This window comes from Salvia hispanica, chromosome 3 (assembly GCF_029641045.1).
Source record: "Salvia hispanica isolate PSC_SH4W2 chromosome 3, Shi_PSC_v1, whole genome shotgun sequence".
NCBI classification, from domain to species: domain Eukaryota; kingdom Viridiplantae; phylum Streptophyta; class Magnoliopsida; order Lamiales; family Lamiaceae; genus Salvia; species Salvia hispanica.
Genome location: NC_142694.1, coordinates 41,677,233 through 41,695,276, shown reverse-complemented (window position 1 = coordinate 41,695,276; position 18,044 = coordinate 41,677,233). Strand labels below are relative to the sequence as shown.

The 18,044-nt window shown below is 39.7% G+C and overlaps 5 protein-coding genes across 7 annotated transcripts; 2 read left to right on the top strand and 3 right to left on the bottom strand.

The window, feature by feature from the left end:
- The first annotated feature begins 523 nt into the window (after positions 1 to 523).
- On the top strand, positions 524 to 2,004 carry LOC125212752 (loganic acid O-methyltransferase-like). 2 transcript variants are annotated; one of them, XM_048112998.2, is made up of 3 exons: positions 524 to 647; positions 775 to 1,398; positions 1,522 to 2,004. In XM_048112998.2, the coding sequence occupies exons 1-3, from the start codon at positions 561 to 563 to the stop codon at positions 1,852 to 1,854; spliced, it is 1,044 nt and encodes a 347-aa protein (XP_047968955.2). In that variant the 5' UTR covers positions 524 to 560; the 3' UTR covers positions 1,855 to 2,004. The 2 variants fall into 2 exon arrangements, with proteins under 2 accessions (XP_047968955.2, XP_088923978.1); XM_089067852.1 differs by having other exon boundaries at positions 566 to 626.
- A 693-nt stretch (positions 2,005 to 2,697) lies between these two features.
- LOC125214087 (vacuolar-sorting protein BRO1-like) lies at positions 2,698 to 7,507 on the bottom strand. The gene is made up of 9 exons (XM_048114965.2): positions 6,967 to 7,507; positions 6,321 to 6,628; positions 5,108 to 6,061; positions 4,909 to 4,998; positions 4,672 to 4,740; positions 4,358 to 4,498; positions 4,177 to 4,225; positions 3,751 to 3,854; positions 2,698 to 3,644 (listed from the first exon to the last, which is right to left on the bottom strand). The coding sequence occupies exons 1-9, from the start codon at positions 7,334 to 7,336 to the stop codon at positions 2,895 to 2,897; spliced, it is 2,835 nt and encodes a 944-aa protein (XP_047970922.1). The 5' UTR covers positions 7,337 to 7,507; the 3' UTR covers positions 2,698 to 2,894.
- Positions 7,508 to 8,395: 888 nt separating this feature from the next.
- LOC125213596 (FAM133-like protein) lies at positions 8,396 to 10,638 on the top strand. Of its 2 annotated transcripts, none has more exons than XM_048114232.2 (3): positions 8,396 to 8,507; positions 8,864 to 8,929; positions 9,360 to 10,638. In XM_048114232.2, the coding sequence occupies exon 3, from the start codon at positions 9,374 to 9,376 to the stop codon at positions 10,190 to 10,192; it is 819 nt and encodes a 272-aa protein (XP_047970189.2). In that variant the 5' UTR covers positions 8,396 to 8,507; positions 8,864 to 8,929; positions 9,360 to 9,373; the 3' UTR covers positions 10,193 to 10,638. The 2 variants fall into 2 exon arrangements, with proteins under 2 accessions (XP_047970189.2, XP_047970188.2); XM_048114231.2 differs by having other exon boundaries at positions 9,327 to 10,638.
- A 162-nt stretch (positions 10,639 to 10,800) lies between these two features.
- Positions 10,801 to 13,423, bottom strand: LOC125213597 (fruit protein pKIWI502-like). Its single transcript, XM_048114233.2, has 5 exons — positions 12,792 to 13,423; positions 12,348 to 12,447; positions 12,142 to 12,237; positions 11,983 to 12,063; positions 10,801 to 11,271 (listed from the first exon to the last, which is right to left on the bottom strand). The coding sequence occupies exons 1-5, from the start codon at positions 13,262 to 13,264 to the stop codon at positions 11,209 to 11,211; spliced, it is 813 nt and encodes a 270-aa protein (XP_047970190.1). The 5' UTR covers positions 13,265 to 13,423; the 3' UTR covers positions 10,801 to 11,208.
- Positions 13,424 to 14,509: 1,086 nt separating this feature from the next.
- On the bottom strand, positions 14,510 to 17,877 carry LOC125213393 (ATP synthase subunit beta, mitochondrial-like). Its single transcript, XM_048113909.2, has 9 exons — positions 17,347 to 17,877; positions 16,639 to 16,714; positions 16,462 to 16,550; positions 16,227 to 16,344; positions 16,040 to 16,143; positions 15,790 to 15,948; positions 15,473 to 15,697; positions 15,083 to 15,394; positions 14,510 to 14,912 (listed from the first exon to the last, which is right to left on the bottom strand). The coding sequence occupies exons 1-9, from the start codon at positions 17,803 to 17,805 to the stop codon at positions 14,799 to 14,801; spliced, it is 1,656 nt and encodes a 551-aa protein (XP_047969866.1). The 5' UTR covers positions 17,806 to 17,877; the 3' UTR covers positions 14,510 to 14,798.
- Positions 17,878 to 18,044: the final 167 nt, after the last annotated feature.

Below are 18,044 nucleotides of genomic sequence, written 5' to 3'. Positions count from 1 at the left end.
ATAAAAGGGCGATTGGTTGCTAACGAAATTTAGACGAATTCTAGATATTTTCACAAAACTAAAACTTGGTCCTAAATATCATAAACTTTGCTGTTGTAGCCGATTTCCCACAATCCACATAAAAACGATATTTTTATGAATCTAAGAATCAAATCCAATCGCTTATTAGATCAGATTTGGCGTACGGTTGAGTTATCAATTGCAACACTTGACTTAATTAGTGAATATTCCTCCTATCCACCGCAAGCGAGCCACTTTCCTTTTTGGGTGTCCTTTTTGGGTGTCCCGCCATAAATGAGCTATTTCCCTTTTTAGGTAAAACTTATACATTTCCTCTCTTAATTTTTTTTCTCTTTTCACTCATCTACTTTTTTTTTCTCTCATACTTTACTCTGTCTCCACTTAACTTTTTAAATATCAATTTCTTAAATCTCGTGCCCAAAAGAAGAGTCTTGCCTATGGCAGGACAAAGGAAGTAAGAGTTTTCATTTGTAGCTTAGAACATTATAATATTATCTATATATACCTACATATGATTCACATCTCTTTATAGTTTCGTGATGGATTCCATTTCCAAAGATAATGGACATTTTTCCATGAATAGTGGCAATGGACCTCTCAGCTATGTAAAAAACTCATCTTACCAGGTTTTAATCTATATTTTGATATAGTAATATATAACTCTTGCTTAGTTTACATCGCATAAATTCATTTGAGCTCATACACAAAATAACAAAGGAATTACCTTTTGCAAAAATATTTCATGTTTTGAAGAGAGGAGTCCTGGAGGCTGCAAAGGAAATCATCGAAGACGAAATCGCCACGAAATTAGAGATTTCAACTAATAGTTTATGCGTTGTCGATTTCGGGTGCTCAACCGGAAGCAACTCTTTTCCGGCCATGCACACGATCATCGAAGCCATCAAACGGAGATACGAATCCTCGTACCTCAAAACCCCAGAATTCTTCGTGTGCTTCAACGACTTAGTCTCCAACGATTTCAACACCCTCTTCAGTTCCCTCCCACCCGACAGGAGCTACAAGGCAGCCGCAGTAGCCGGAGACTTCCACGGTCGCCTTCTCCCGCCTTCGTCTGTCCACTTTGCGTACTCTTCTTGGGCGCTCCAGTGGCTGACGGAGGTGCCCAAGGCGGCCAAGGGCCTCAGGCTTGTTTGGCATGGTGGAGAGGAGAGAGAGGAGGTTTATGATGCTTATTTGAGTCAGCTTGAGAGGGATTTGGAATCATTCTTGAAGTGTAGGGCTGTGGAAATGGTGGAAGGTGGGATTATGGCTCTTTTAATTCCTTCAGTTCCTGCTTATTTGGACCCACAAAAAGAGTATACCGTTGGCTCGGTGACCGATCTTCTCAGATCTTCCCTCCTCGACATGGCCAAAAAGGTCAAATCTACTATTTTCACTTACATTCTTATTTTCATTTGTAACAACATTTTTCTTTGAGCCAATAGTGAGGGACAGCTTTGATTAATTCTATGTAATTGACAACTATATTGACTTTCGCAGGGGAAATTGAGTAAGGCAAAGACAGAGACATTTAACTTTCCATACCATTGTCCCACCCCTGAAGAACTGAGGGCCATATTACAAAAGAGCAATTGTTTTAGCATAGAAAGAATGGAGATTTTGAAGAGTGGGACGTTGCTCAATGTTGATGGCTTCGTGGCAATTTTTAGGGCAGGTTTACATAATTTGCTTACGTATGAATTTGGAGCTGAAACCATCGATGAAACTTTCGACCTTTACAAGAAGAAACTCCAAGCTTCACCAGTTTCTGCATATCCTTCTAATGATAGAACTCTAGTGGTTGTTGCTATCCTCAAGTGCAACAATATTTAGTACTTTGGTCACGTTTTTGTTGGTCGGACACTCGGGGGCATCAATAATTCTACTATATCACAATAAAATAAGGTGGGGTTTTGGGGTTTAGGCTATCTATATATTGTAATATGAATTTTATCTTGCAAAATTATGTTTTTGCTTGTGTTTGTTATACATCTAATCTAATTAAGTTTTTTCATCAAGATATGCTTACATATGAATTTGGAGATGAAACCATCAATGAAACGTTTGACCTATTTAAGAGGAGACTCCGGGCTTCACTAGTTTACGTAGATCCTTCTAATGATAGAACTATTGTGGTTGTTGCTATCCTCAAGCGCAACAATGTTTAGTCTGTTGTCACGGTTGTCGTTGGTATGAGTTATCAATCATTCTACTACATCACAATCAAATAAGGTGATACGGCCCAACTGACTAGGGCACGATTCCTCCGACATCACCTACACCAAAGCAACCCACAAGGACCTAGTCTCACCCACGACACACTCATACCGCCCAAAATTGCTACGGATATTATGTTTAGCCAAGTACTCCCTCCATCTCAACTTTGTTGAGCCATTTCCATTATTAGTAAAAATCAAAACATCTAACTATTAATGTGCTGAGTGTCTAAACTACCCAACTCCGGCCCTGCTATAAATAGTTGGGGAACAAAATCGAAGGTGTTTAAGCAAGCTAGGAGTTTCGCATTTACTTTTACATGTGACCAAATCTATTTTGATGTTGAAAATGATAAAAATGTGAAGATTGAAGGGAAAAGCAATCTGCATATTATTTCACGAAAAGAGGTAAGGTGTATGTATTTTATAACATAAAAATTAGCTAGATGTCGATTCTAAATTAATAGAAATGTGAAATATTATATTTGTATTTATGAATCAAGTCAATGCATATTCAAGGTGATTGTGTAGGAGCTTGGAACTCAAGTGTTACAGTTGAAATCGAACTGTGTAGATTAAACTAAAACATGTAGCATATCGCAAAAAACAATAACTAGATGTTGAATTTAGTTTAACAGATACAAGATAAGCATACCATTATTGTCTGTAGTAGCCGCTTTGGTTGGGAGGTGGATAGGGAGATTGAGCCGGGTACGGAGGGCGGGGCATCGAACCGGTTTGCTGCGGTGGTGCATTGTAGTATTGGCCTTGCCAGCCACCATATGGGGATTGCCCGTATTCAGCACTCGTATGCTGCTGGTGTTGGGGAGGTGGGTATGGATAATTTGAAGCGGGAGGCTGGTATGGAGCTGGCGGTGGTTGTGAGTATCCGTAAGGAGGAGTCTGAGCATAGGCGGGTGGCGTTGAGTGCTGAGGTGCCTGCTGATAGGTAGAGGCAGCTGTCGGGTGCTGAGGTGCCTGGTAGGGAGAGGCAGCTGTCGTGTGCTGAGATGGCTGGTAGGGAGAGGCAGTTGTCGGGTGCTGAGATGGCTGGTAGGGAGATGCTGTTGTCGGGTGCTGAGAGGGCTGGTAGGGAGATGCTGTTGTCGGGTGCTGAGAGGGCTGGTAGGGAGAGGCCATTGTCGGGTGCTGAGGTGGCTGGTAGGTAGGGGGTGTTTGGAGGTATGACGTGTGGGGCACACGTCCTTGATCCAAGGGCTGTTGTGGGTTGGACGATTGAGTTTGATGAGGCTGTGACGAGGGCAGGAAAGAATAGCTACTGCTTTTGCTGTCTTGGAAATTAAGACCAGCTAGTTTCTTCTGAACATCATCAATCATTTCTCGGCACTGCATGTTCCTAGTCATCACGAAATCGCTGCATTGTTGCTTTACGAGGGTTATAGCATCCTGTTTCCGCAGCCAAACAGCATCGCATATGTTTAGAAACTCTTATGGCTACAGTCTTGTAAAAATATATGTTATGTAGGGATATAATGATGGAAGAATTTCTTACCTGAAGAGTAACATAAAACTTCAGTCCTTCATTGATGTTCTCCTTGATTTCTCGATATTTAGCTATGGCAGCTTCGATCTGTTTATAGGCCTTCTCACGAGACGCTGAAAGTTACAAGACTGGATTATCAGCAGAGAGTAAGACCAGAATCCAAAACTCGAGGCAATATCACGAAATGCCAAGAATTGAAGATATTGGCTGGTATGTGAAGCCAGAAAAAACTTTAGCTTAGGCTCAAATTAATCTTCCATATGCTCGCAGAAAAAATGCAGGGGTTCCATGGTAAATCACTAGAAACCAAAATCTAAAGGACAAATCAAAGTGAACGTGTGTTTAAGGTGTGTGAAAAGCTCTCGGGATGAAAAAGTGTATGAATGACTAAGAAGCAAGACAAGGATGGCACAAATTGCATCCAGCAAGCAATACCTTTATAGTCTTCAAGGTTAAAGATAGCAGCAAACTCATCATTTTGAGCCTGTGAATAATATGAAGGATCAAGTTAATGAATGCTTTGATGGAGTATCAGTTTTGAATCAACTTCACATGGAAATCATGCAAGTTAAAATCACTCAAAGGGGACTAGTAACACAATAAATTATATTTAAACCTGAATATGCATCAATAATTGCTCTTGAGCTCCAAGGTTCTTCGCAATTTCTTCACAGATGTTATCATACTTGGATATCTCCTTTCTAAAAAGATCTTCATGAGAGCCAGCTGTAGCCATCAACTTGGGTAATATATCATCCTGGCTCACAAACCATAAGCCGAAAAGGTCAAATAAAAACGACAACGGAACTGGCAAAACCAAGCTCCAAATTAAGTGAGTTATGTTTATAGTACATATAAAATGTAACAGCACCCAATGCTTACAAAATGCTAAACCTAAATAAAAACAAGCATATGACCAGTCAAGCTCACCTTCCTCTTCATTTCTTTGAGCATGTCTTCAAGACCTGCCCTTTGAGCACCAAGAGTCTCCAATTGCCTCTACAAAGAATCATGATACAGAAGTATAAACAAGAATAGTTCTTTCACAGAATCTCATCACAATTCCAGGACCGTTCGTCAATAACTTTTGAAAGAGAAGAATCGTGAGAAAGACAAAGAATTCATAGGTCGAACATATACACTAAAGCTTCAGTGAGAGGAACTAACCAGACTCTGCTTCAGGGCTCCAACTATAGCATCTTCACCAGCATCCAGCGACATTATTGGCCTTGAAAGACTTGGCAGGGCAGATTCAATCTAAAAAAGTTAAAATAGATTAACAGAAGAATTAATATTATTGCAATGATATCAATCAAAGGAAAATGTGTGCGGTAAAAACCGAATGAGAGGAGGTTCAAAAGCTTACAGGACGAGAGTCAAGGATTGACATAAGGACTAAATGCTCCCGAACAGATCTCTCTATCCGAGCATCACTTTCTGCAGCCTGCTTCAGATTGGCTGCAAACCTATTTAACCTATCTTGTAAGTTCTTCGTTAAGGTACTGGATTGTGGCCTAGTCCACCGAGTTCCAAATTGGTTCCTGAACTGTGCATCTTCGGTTGCTTCTTTCTGCAACTGCTCCTCTGTTTGAATCAACATTTCATGGTTCACCCTACTTAAATCTTTAAGTTGCTGCAGCTCAGCTTCTAAACCTGCCGGGCCACCACAAATCTGTACTGCCTCAACATCTTCTTTTAGAACAGGTGGCAAAGGAGTGTTCCCTTCCAGTGAAAGAACTGAATCAGGCAAATCCATCTCCCTCAGCCTCACCCGAGCTAGTTCACTTCCCTGTTGCAATTTCTCAGCCTGTGTCCTAATGATGTCATCCACCATTTCAGTATACCTAGAAAGGGACTTCGCACTGCTATCAGGGACAAGACTGGCAAACATCTTCTCTTTGCTAGCATCCAATATCTCATTCATTACCATTGGCTTAACCATAGAAAATGTTGGAAGTGCTGATAAAGAACTGGCAGGAGGAACCCTCATCAAGTACACTCTATCATTCTCCTTCACGGCCCTCTCCAAGTTAGATTTTAATATAGTTTCTAGTTTAGTGACTGCATCCAAGAGCTGCTGAGCAGCCCCTCTAGGAGCTGACTTTCTTGCATCGGATAAGGCACTAATCCCAATTTTTACACGTGCGATCTCTTCAGCAATTTCTTCCTTCCCATGCAGCTCCAAACTGTACCTGTAGCAGGCCTCCCCATGAAACATGGCTGCCTTAAGTTGAACATGGGAAATCCATCCTTTTTCAAAATGCTGACTCAATGGTGTAACAGTAAGTGCTGCCAACGCATCCTCATAGAATAGCCCAACCTGTAATCAAGATTTGTCCAAGTTAAAGTCAAAATGAATTCATTCATACACCAACAGAGCATCCCAACACTTCTTTTTTTTTCTTTTTTCAAATTGGATGTTAAAAATCACTTAAATATTTTTCTTGTTTAAATAGGTTGTAGTCTATGTGTCCTCCTGAGTCCTGTCACTTTACCTGATAGCTTAACAAGGCCAACTGATTCTCCAGTCAATAATAAATATTACATGAGGATGAAGAAACATATCTACTTCTCAATACCTGTCTTGAAATCTTTGCACATACTCCAGGACTGCTTCCCTTAGCTATGGTATTCTCATACACACATTCCTGTGCCTGAGCTAACATCAACCTCTCCAGCAACCCAACACACTCCACCGAAATATCAAGAGTAGTTGAGCCTCCCGCTGATGCCTTCATTGCCACATTATCCTTCAAAAACGCAAATGCCCCAGCTGCTGCCATAAATGAATGTGAAGCCTGCTTCCTTCCTTCAACTGCGGATCTATCGCAACTCAGTCCAATTTGGCTGTGGACTGCCCCCAAATTGAACAGGACAGCAGCTTTTTCTACATTAATTTAAGAAGATAAGAGAAGACTGTTAAAGAGATACATCTATACTACCAAAAAAGAGCAGTCTTCAACTCATCTAAATTGATGCAGTTTTTAAAAAAAAACACTGTCCATTTCCAGGGATCAATCATCCCCGATTAATTTAGATCAATATCTTCCCATTGTTCAATATATTCAGTAGTACTCATTCAAGCTGCAACAGATGAAAGTATAACACAGTGCAAAATAAACAGCTAATCCAATTCGTTTTCAACAAGCCACACAACGAAGTTTCCTCTCAAAAATTGCACCAACTAAATACCTTTAACTGATCAAATTCATTAGAAATACCAACCTAGATGAATATTCTGTTGAGTAGCCTTCTGCTTATTCTTAAAAGCGTCATACCAAATAAACGACACCGCATTGACGTGATCCTTTTCCGGCGATATCGGAAACCTAGATTCCACCACGCAGAGCGCTCTGTAGTAGTTCTGGAGCAGATCACGCCGCGCGGTCGGCGAATCCGCCGCGCCGCCGCGCTCGACCTCGGAGCGCAGCTGCTTCAGCGTCTGGAGATCGTCCTCCAAATTCTGAGCCTCGCGCTCGGAATAATTGATCACGATGAAATTGCGCAGAGGCCGGTAGAGGTCGACGGAGTTGGTCTTCTTCTCGAAGATCGCGAGCATGATATTCGAGGTGGTAGTGGACGACGGGACCGCCATCGTTGACGGCGCAGAGGCGGCAGATTATCGGAAAACGATCGCCGATGAATTCGGCAGAAATCTGATGAAGTAATTCAGTTGATTTTGGGATTTAACGCAGTGTTTGATGAAAATTTCCAGGTCAATGGATTGGAAATTCGACTTTTTCCCTATCGTATTTGGGGGTTTTGATTTTTCTATTCTACTAATATTAATTTAATTATTTTCTTTGATTACTTACCTTGAATACTTATATAATTCTCACAATAAAACCTTAAACTATCTAAATATATTGCATAAACTAATTTAACTAGTTATGTAAATGTATAAAAGATTTTGAATATAAAATTATTTTTATTGTGTTGTGGTTTGCAGAAGTTCATTGCTTAGAACCATGATCAATTAAACTAATATAGGAGTATCTATTTTAAATTGTTTACTTAGGTGTTGTTTATGCACTAAAAAACTTTATATACTGCTACTAAATATAGATAATTATACAAAATTATGAAAATTTACTATTTAGTTACTCCCTCCGTCCGTCGTCAAGAGTCTCGGTTTACCATTTTAGTCTGTCCGTCATTAGCAGTCTCGGTTCACTTTTATTATAAATGGTAAATACACATCACTTTCTACTAACTCACTTTAGTCTCTTCGCAATTAAGAGTTTTGATTCGCTTTTACTATAAATGGTAGGTACACATCACTTTCCACTAACTCATTTTACTTATATTCTATTATAAAACTAATCTATGTTATTATTCTCTTCCTCCCGTAAAAGTAAAAATATTTAAAAGGTAACAAATTTTAATACAAAATTAATAAAATAAAAGACATAAAGAAAAATATGTCATGTAAAATGAATTTCATCAGAAAGTAAATATTCCTAAAAAAAAGTTTCCATGGTTAGAAAACAGACAAAAAAAATTACTACAGTATTATTTTAATTATTGTAGTTAATTAAATAAAAAATAATACTACTACTAACTAGTTACTCCTAGGTAAGTAAATTTATTACTCCTAATTAACCAGATTAACTAGTAGTACGGAGTACTAATTTATTGTATAAATATAAACGAAGTTCATTAGATCAAATTCTTTCTAGAGAAAAAAGGGTCGGTCAGCTCTCAAGCTTAGTCAAGATCATCGGCGGCTCCTCCTCCTCCGAACTCTTCTTTATCTGTATTTTCAGGTGTGGATTCTCGACTTGTTTCTTTTTTATTCGAGATTTTTAGTTTGCTTGTGTTTAATTCAATTTTGTTAGATTCTTCGGGTTCTGATTAGGGTTTTCGAAATTGAGAATTTCATGAGTTTATATGTTTCTTCTTCTGCCTTGGATCTGTACTTTTCTTATAACGGACTATGAAATTTAGGGTTTTGTGAAAAATCGGAATCTTTGAGCTGTCAATTACTCTATTTGGGCGTTTTCCGTTTCTGTGGTTTATGTTGTATGAAATTGTCCTCTTTAATTTGGGCTTTGATTGGAATTTTCCCCCAAAAATTATTGGGTTAGTAGTAATAATTTGAAGCTTGTTCTTGTTTGAACAGTGGTTGATTTGGTGGTGCGCTTGCCCTTGTTCTTGGCTTCTGTGATTTCCCCTTTTTGTCGAAAAGGTAAGAAATCCCTATTTGAGTTCTCATTTTATCTGTCTCAAGAATTTTAGAATATTATTGTTTACTATTATTTAAAACTGGTTTAATAGGTTGAATTTTGTCACTTATGATCAATACATGATAAGTTTCTGGTAGCTGTATATGTAAATCTTAGACTAATTTGATTGGTTGAATTTTGACACTTATGATGATAGCCATAGACATGATAAGTTTCTGGTTATATGATGAATCTTAAACTCATTTTATTGGTTGAATCTTGTTTTATGATCAAGAATTTGAATAGCCATTGGCATGATAAGTTTCTGGTAGTTGCGTATAGCATTTGTTATTTGTATTGTATTCTGATAGTCTGGTTTTAGTGTTGGAGGAACTAACATTGTTTCCTTCTCTCTTTGAGATGCCCTTCTGGTCATCATCATACCAAATGCAGCTAGACTTGTGTTTATGGATGCCAAGACATTTATGCAGCTCGTTGAGGAGAAGAAAAGGAGAGTTTTGGCGAAGAAGGAGGCGCCCCTGAAATGGGAGCAAAAGCTTGAAGCCGCTGCAAAGGCAAGAGCTGATGCTGAAGCCAAGGCGAGGAAGGAAAAAGCTGGCAAGCACAAGAGGAGGTCTGTCTCGGTGTCTGATAGTGATAGTGATAGTGATAGTGGCGAAGGGAGAAGAAGGACGAAAAGGTCCCACAAGAAGCGAAGAAAGCAGAGCCACTCCGATTCAGACCATGAGAAGAGGAAAGATAGGAAATCCAAGAGGAAGCCAAAGAGGCGGTCGTATGATTCTGATGACGAAAGCAGTGATGGATACGATTTGGACAATGAAAAGAGCAAGGACAGGAAACTTAGGAAGAAGCTAAAGAGAAGATCCTCTGATTTGGATGATGACAGCAGTGATGGATATGGCAGCGACTTTGACGAGAAAAGGAGGCGGCATGGCCATAGGAAACGCAGGCATGATTCACTCCCAAGTTCAAGTTCTGACTCCGAAAGTGACGAGGATGAGCATTATGCTAGAAGAAAAGGCAATAGAAAGCATCATAAACATCACCATCATCATGAACGAGCACATGATCCTGATTCTTCGAGTGAGGAGCATGATGCAGGCAGAAGGGAACATCGTCGCAAGCACCATGGACATGTTCATCGGTCACACAGCCACGACACGTCTGATTCGGATAGGCACAACCACCATCACCACACTAATGGTCGTCAACAGTCACGTGAGCCGACGACATCCAACAAAGATGAAACCTTGCAGTTCTCCTGATGGGTATATTGAAGATATAATGCCCCAGAAAATGCTTAACTGAATTATCAAGATTAGATTCCTTGGCATCCCTTGAATCTAACTGTTACTCCCTCCTTCCCCCATTAGGAGTCACTTTTTTCCATTTCGGTCCGTCCCCAATTAAGAGTCACACTTCATTTTTACCATAATTAGTAGTAGGTCCTACATTCCACTAACTCACTTCACTCACATTTTATTATAAAACCAATATAAAAAAGTGGGTTCCACATTCCACTAACGTTTTCAACCAACTTTTCTTTACATTTCTTAAAACTCGTGCCCGGTCAAACCATGACTCCTAATGGGGGACGGAGGGAGTATTTGCTAGCAAGAAACTGCAGCTAGACTATAAATACTTATGTACCTCTTTTGTCTCAAGATAACCTCTATTGGTTTACTATTATCTATCTTATTTTTATTTATCATAGTGGTCAAATGGTACCTATCTACCTCAATGCTCAGCCATATAGAAAACAAGTCTTGATATATATTACCCATAGTGATACATGGGTTAGAAAACAAGTCTTGATACATACTTCTAATACATGGATTTACAAATGGTATAATAACTTGGCAATGCTCAGCCATATAGAAAAAAAAGTCATGATAATACATGACAATTCTTGACATACTAAAACTAAGTCTTCATATATTACTTCTAATAGTACATGACAAGTCTTGATAAATATTAGTCCTAATACATGGGTTTACAAAGGGTTTAGGGTTTACAAATAAAGATTACCCAGATGCTGGAAAACAACAATAGCCTAAAATACAAATGTAATACACCATCAAAATTTTGAGCATCTTGCTAATCTAAGATGCTTCCTTGCATGCCTCAACTTGGAAATGCAACTTCACCATTGCAGGAACATGTTCAAGTTTGACAACTTGGTTTTATTCTATATGTTTCTGTCTCATGCCAGATTTTCAGCACAAAAAATGAATGGCTTGGTAGTATAATGTTACAAGCTGACTATCCAATCATGTAAATGTCAGAAATTCTTCAAAATCTTTTCACTTGCTACTCCATCGGATACAAGAATAGAAGTTACCTCCTGCAAGCAGCCAAGATTAAGGTTATGAATCAATATCGACAGTTTGAATCAAAAGAGACATGCATTCATACTTTGAAAAACCAACCTACAGGTTAGAGAGGCCAAAGATAGTATAATGGTGTGATATTTCAAGAGATCAGGAAATATATTACCTATAATAACCAGCTTGAACCCCGTAGAGTTACCTCATTACATGTCAATTATCAGTCACCCTATTCCTCTAGATCACCTTAACTAGAAATCCCATCTCATCAAATTTGATATGTCCCAAAATTTGAATTATTATTAAGAACGAAACAAATACTCCATTTGTCCAATTAGAAATGAAACGTTTTCCTTTTTAGTTTGTCCCATTAAAAATGAAACGTTTCTAAAAATGGAAACAATACTATCTCTACTTTTTCTTCTCTCTTACTTTACTCTCTCTTCATTAACTCACAAAACAACACTACCTAAAACCCTGTGCCAAAAAACAAATGTTGCATATTTAATGGGACGGAGGGAGTAGTTAATAACCAGCTTGAATCACATTGAGTTACCTCATTACATGTCATTGTCAGTCACCTAAACCTCTACGCCCCTTAACTAAAAAGTCCATCTTTTCAAATTTGGTATGTCCCAAAATTTCAATTTATTATCGATCAGTGTTTATAGCCATACTTATATCATTTAACCCTGCATGTCAAAAGTTGAAGAGGAACTACTACAAACCTCAGCCATCTTTCTGTAGCCACAGAGCACTGCTCCAGTAGACTCCGGGCTCAAGATTCTTTTTGCTCGAGCAAAAGCAGCCTGCAGACAATATCATGAATTACACAAACGAGGGAGACATATATGCATAAGACATGGAAGCCGAGTGTTTTTAACAACCTGCACAAAACCTCGTTCCCCTCTCCAAGTATCATCAGGATGCGACAGCACTTGCACAATATTGACTCCTGTTGATTGCCACTCTTGAAACCTCTCCTACAGAGGTTACAGAACAGATCTATGATATGAAAAAAAGTAAAACTAGAACAAGGACAACTACAATTTCTTAACCCTCCAATCAGAAATAATAAGCAGTAGAAGAGTACCCGATATGCCATTCTATTAAGGTTTGTGGCCCCGTAATAGAGTCTAACATCATTTCTCTTATCAGCACCAAAGCCTGTCTCGATCAAAGACCGAATTGGGCTGCGTATAACAAGATGGAGTGGAGTTAACACACAACATAAGGAATGGAAGCATACAAGAAAATACAGGCAATGTTAAACAGCTTCTTCTCTAGTTATGGAAATTCTATTCACATAATTCTTCATGAATTATGCCAAATCCAGCTAAACAAAGTTTGAATGTTTGATTCAATCAATAGATGTGCTAGTTTAACATTGAAATCATTCAGAAACAAAACCAGGCAACCAAGCAATGGAATTGCAGAGGAATCAATGAAGGCAGCATCAGCTCATAATTAGCCACAATTGCAGCGAGATAATTGACAACAAATAATTGGTACAGCTAAAACAAATGTATCTATTTACCTAATTCCGGATCCTGTGGCGAACATGAGCACCGTCTGATAATTCTCCGGCGGCGAGATTCGATCCACATCGAAGCCGCCACCAACCGCCTGACTCAATTCGACAACATCGCCTCTCCGAAGCTCGCAGAGGAGCTCCGCAGTGGAGCCGGCGATAGGCTTGACCAGAAATTCGAACACGCCGCTGGAGGCGGCGATCGAAGGAGGCGAGGAGATGGCGAGGACCGTGCGGCGGTCGCGGAGGCGGAGATGCAGGTACTGGCCGGGGCTGGTGTAGGACGCGGCGAGCTCGGGGGATCTCGATACGTCGACGGTGACGAGGAATAGCGACTCGGCGGCGGGGGAGACTTTGACGAGCGGTGTTGGGGTCCAGACGGTGGTGTCGTGGCGGAGGGCGGCGGCGGAGACAGCGAGGCCGCGGTGGAGAATTAGGCGGGAGAGGTGGCGAAGGGCGGTGGATTTAGCGACGGTCATGGGTAGGTGGAGGAGGGATCATGGGAGCTGAGGGTGGGAATTTTTGGAAGAAGAGACCAGAAATCGCCGCCGCAGGCGGTGGGGTTGGGGGGTTCTGGTGTGCACAGGCTCACCGTAGATACGGTGTTTTGAACGGTTTGATTCCTGACTTTTCAATATGACCTCACTTTTAGTCTTTTTATTTTATTTTTTTTGCCTAATTTTCATATTATTGTTAAAATAATGAATTTTGGATTTATGTTCTATTATTCCGACGAAAATGATGAATTTTGGACTGTTATTCATTTATCATTCATGAGAATCTACTTTTTTTGTGAAATTATGTGCTATTAAAATCGAAAAATCATCATAGTTGTAACCGTCGACGAGTTAAACAGTATTATCTATTCATAAAAATGTTTACAATATATTATACGTAGACAACTTAATTTAAAATTTGCAGAAAAAATCAATATGGCATGACTTTATAATTTTTCCAATAATTTACTTGATTTATTTATTTATTGGCAATGTAATTTGCAGTCAAGATTTAAAAGTCCTAATATATTATGTTGTTATCATTATGTTTAAATTGGAATTTAGCAAATGTGATTAAAAACCGAATTGTGTCAATGTCTTACAAATCAAAATCAAACTAAATCAAATAGTATAACCAAAAACCAAATCGACTAAATTCAATGATTATGTTCATTTATTAACCTTTAAGTTCAATTTTGTTTGCAGCTATTTGGGACTGAACATAGTCTTTCAGTATTAAAGAGAATTTTGTCTTAATGTAAAATTAATTATGTACGTATACATATTAAAGAGACAAAAACTAATTAAAAAAATATTAGTGAAATGCACCAGCATATACATATAACATGTATTAATTCAGACATAAAAATAGGCAGACCAAAGTGATGAAAGAAAAAAAAATTTAGACATGAAGTGTTTGATGACATGTGAAAAAAAAAAATCTATTCAAAAGTGGTTGATGATATGTGGTGATAATACCTTTCGGAGCGAACTTCCTACTTAAAAAAGGCATGCTACCTTTTATATATAGGCGCATAAAGTTGAATAATTCGATGAATGAAATAATCTCAAACTGAAACTATAAAGATTACTTGGCTTTCTTAGTTTCTTCATTTCTTGCAACAATATTTAACAAAACATGAGATTCGATAAAAATGAAGGCCGAATCATTTCTTCAGCAGCAGAAATGGAAATATATGGAAGCACAAGTGAAACAAACAATAGCAGTGAGTGAGTGGGTGAATCCAATTCTCAGAAAATAACTTGAAGCAAAAATATACAAGTCCGCCGATATCAATCACCCCCACCTTATTATGTCACACGATAAAAATGGGGGCTTGGCAAACAGCCATTGTAACATTTTCCCGCACATATAGAAGAACTAAAACAGAAATGTAATAACCCCAAAAATACAAAAATCCTTCATGTGGGCAGTGACTAGAGCTCAATTATTTTCGCAATTATCAGCAGAGAGAAGAACAAGAAGTCATCGAAAGGGACAGTTTTTGACCTATATCTAAGCAGCAGATTCCTTGGCAATCTTCTCTGCCTTGGCAATCACCTCCTCGATTCCTCCAACCATGTAAAATGACTGTTCGGAAAGGTCATCGTACTTACCATCCAAGACTCCCTGTAACAGAACAATCGAGAGATATACATCACGTATGGCAACAATCGATATTCACATAAGATATAACTAAAACCATCTATTTCTGTGGGGTATCAAATGTAAGAATACAGATTTCACACGTATGCAGATATTTCAAATCTTGTAAAACGAAAGAGTATAAGAATTTGTACCTGGAAACTGGTGATACTCTCCTTCAACTCAACATACTTTCCTGGGGCACCCGTGAAAACTTCTGCAACATGGAAAGGCTGGCTCAAAAATCGTTGGATTTTACGAGCACGTGCAACAGTCAATTTGTCATCTTCACTGAGCTCATCCATTCCGAGAATGGCAATAATATCTTGAAGATTCTTGTAGTTCTGCAAAACTTTCTGGACACCGCGAGCTGTGTTGTAGTGGCCCTCTCCCAAGATGTGAGGGGAAAGCATACGGGATGTAGAATCCAGAGGGTCGACAGCAGGATAAATACCAAGCTCAGAAATCTACAAAATACAGACAGAAATATCGATAAGAAACAAGATATAAAAACTTCTTGAAGAAACTTGAAAAAAACAACATACCGATCGGGATAACACAGTGGTGGCATCCAAGTGAGCAAAGGTGGTTGCAGGAGCAGGATCTGTCAAGTCATCAGCTGGCACGTAAATAGCTTGGACTGATGTGATAGAACCCTTCTTGGTTGTGGTAATACGTTCTTGAAGACCTCCAAGATCGGTAGCCAAAGTAGGCTGATAACCGACAGCAGATGGAATACGTCCAAGCAAAGCAGACACTTCTGAGTTGGCCTGGAAAAATATTGAACACAATAGACAACTTCAGCAAACTAGAAAATGCAAAGTAACAACACAAATGAATAGATATAGCAATGCAAGCCTACTTGGGTAAAACGGAAAATGTTGTCAATGAAGAGAAGCACATCCTGGCCCTCGGCATCACGGAAATGTTCAGCCACAGTCAATCCAGTGAGTCCAACACGAGCACGGGCACCCGGGGGCTCATTCATTTGACCGTAGACAAGGGCGCACTTGCTCTCGGCCTGAACACATAGGATAAGAAAACCGTAGCCAAAAGGCAATACCAAACTAGATAAATGAAAACTTCCAGAATAAGCAATGCTGGTCACTGACCTGCTTCTCATCTAGCTTAATGACACCACTTTCAATCATTTCCCGGTACAAGTCATTACCTTCACGTGTACGCTCTCCCACACCAGCAAAGACAGAGAAACCACCTGAGGAACAAACAAGTAACAACAATGAGATACATGTTGAACATAAGCATCTATAAGAATGCAGCGATTCAACAAGAACTAACCATGAGCCTTGGCAACATTGTTAATCAGTTCCATGATAAGCACAGTCTTTCCGACACCAGCACCACCGAAAAGCCCAATCTTTCCTCCTCTTTGGTAAGGTGCAAGAAGGTCGACAACCTAGAATTCATAAACAAATGAAAAACTAATGTCAAGAGAAAACCACATGGAGTAAAGAACATTGTAATAAATTTGGTAGTTCAAGCAGGATCACTGTCGTGAACAGTAGGAAAGTACCTTAATACCAGTGACGAGAATTTCTTGTTCAGTAGATTGCTCCACAAAGGATGGAGCTTCACGGTGAATGGGCAAAAAGTGCTCAGTCTCTGCATAATGATAGTTCATTAGTAAAGCTGCATTTTTCCCAATCACCAAACAGAAGTGACTTCAATGGAAAAGGGCAACATTACTTACTCAGATCACCCTTGTGGTCAATGGGCTCTCCAATGACATTGATGATGCGACCTAGGGTGGCCCTACCCACAGGAACCTATAATCATGTAAAACCATCTTTAGTCAATAAGGAAGACTACTATACATAAAACAGTGACTTGAGCAATTGGCACATTGACAACCAAAATATAGTTGTTTTAAGAATGTCTGAATCAAAGAAAACAAAGAGTCACTGACAATTCATCTCAAACTCAGTAAAGTAGCCTCAACTAATATCAAGGACCCAACAAATGTCAGCCATATATAATCTCGGTAAAGTACATAGTAAACGAGAACAACAAATTTAGCTTTGGTTATCAAGTCAATAAAGCTTTATCTCAGACAGGCCTATATATGAATAAAAGGGGCCGATACATTTAAACAGCTCATTTAGTATCAATCAACCATGAGAACCAAATAGATTACCCTCAGATCTAAGCATCAAACAAAAACACCAGGTGAAACCAACACAATTTTAAATCAATTCAACCTGATAAAATCAGCAACATCACAAATCAATTCAACTCAATTCCAGCATAATCACAAATCAATTCAGCTCAATTCCAGTATAATTACAAAGAACAAAACCCTAATCCAAACAATCCAATCGAGACAATCAAGCTCAGCAACAAAATCCAAATCAAACACAATGTAAATCCAACACGACGTCAACACATTAAAAAAACTCACAGTAATTGGCGACCCAGTGTTCAGCACGCGCTGGCCTCTAACAAGCCCTTCAGTTCCATCCATAGCAATGCATCTCACCACACTCTCCCCCAAGTGAGAAGCCACCTCCAGAACAAGCCTGATCTGATTATCCAGCACCTCAAGCGCCGTCAAAATCGGGGGAAGACCGTCGTCGAATCTCACATCGACGACGGCACCAATGACCTGGCAGACCTTCCCGATTGAGCCCTTTCCGGTGAACTCGTCAGTGATCTTCCCGGTGTGCCCATCGTTGGACGGCGCCTTGGACGGAGGAGCCGCCGGAGCCGCCGAGGTGGCGTAGTGGTTGGCGAATCGGTGGAGGAAGTGGCCGGCGGGGGAAGCGCGAGAGGTACGCCTCGGAGCCGGAGAGATTGGGGATCTAGTGCGTCTAGCGGCGGCGGATCGGAGGAACGAGGCCAGGAGCCTCCGGGAAGACATGGCGGAGGAGGTGATGATGGAGATTTAGAGAGAGAAAATGGAGAAATGGTGAGGAGAGAGTGAGTGCTAGGGTTTGTGTGAGAAGGGGATTATAATCTAGAGAGAGAGTGGGGTAATTAATTTTTTAACTTCTCAACTTTTACTGTTTCCCTTTTTTTTACTGGGATGAAGCATATCCTGTTGCGACGGGGTAGTTTCGGTTTTGGGCCATTTTCAGCAATAAAAAAGGATCAAAGAAA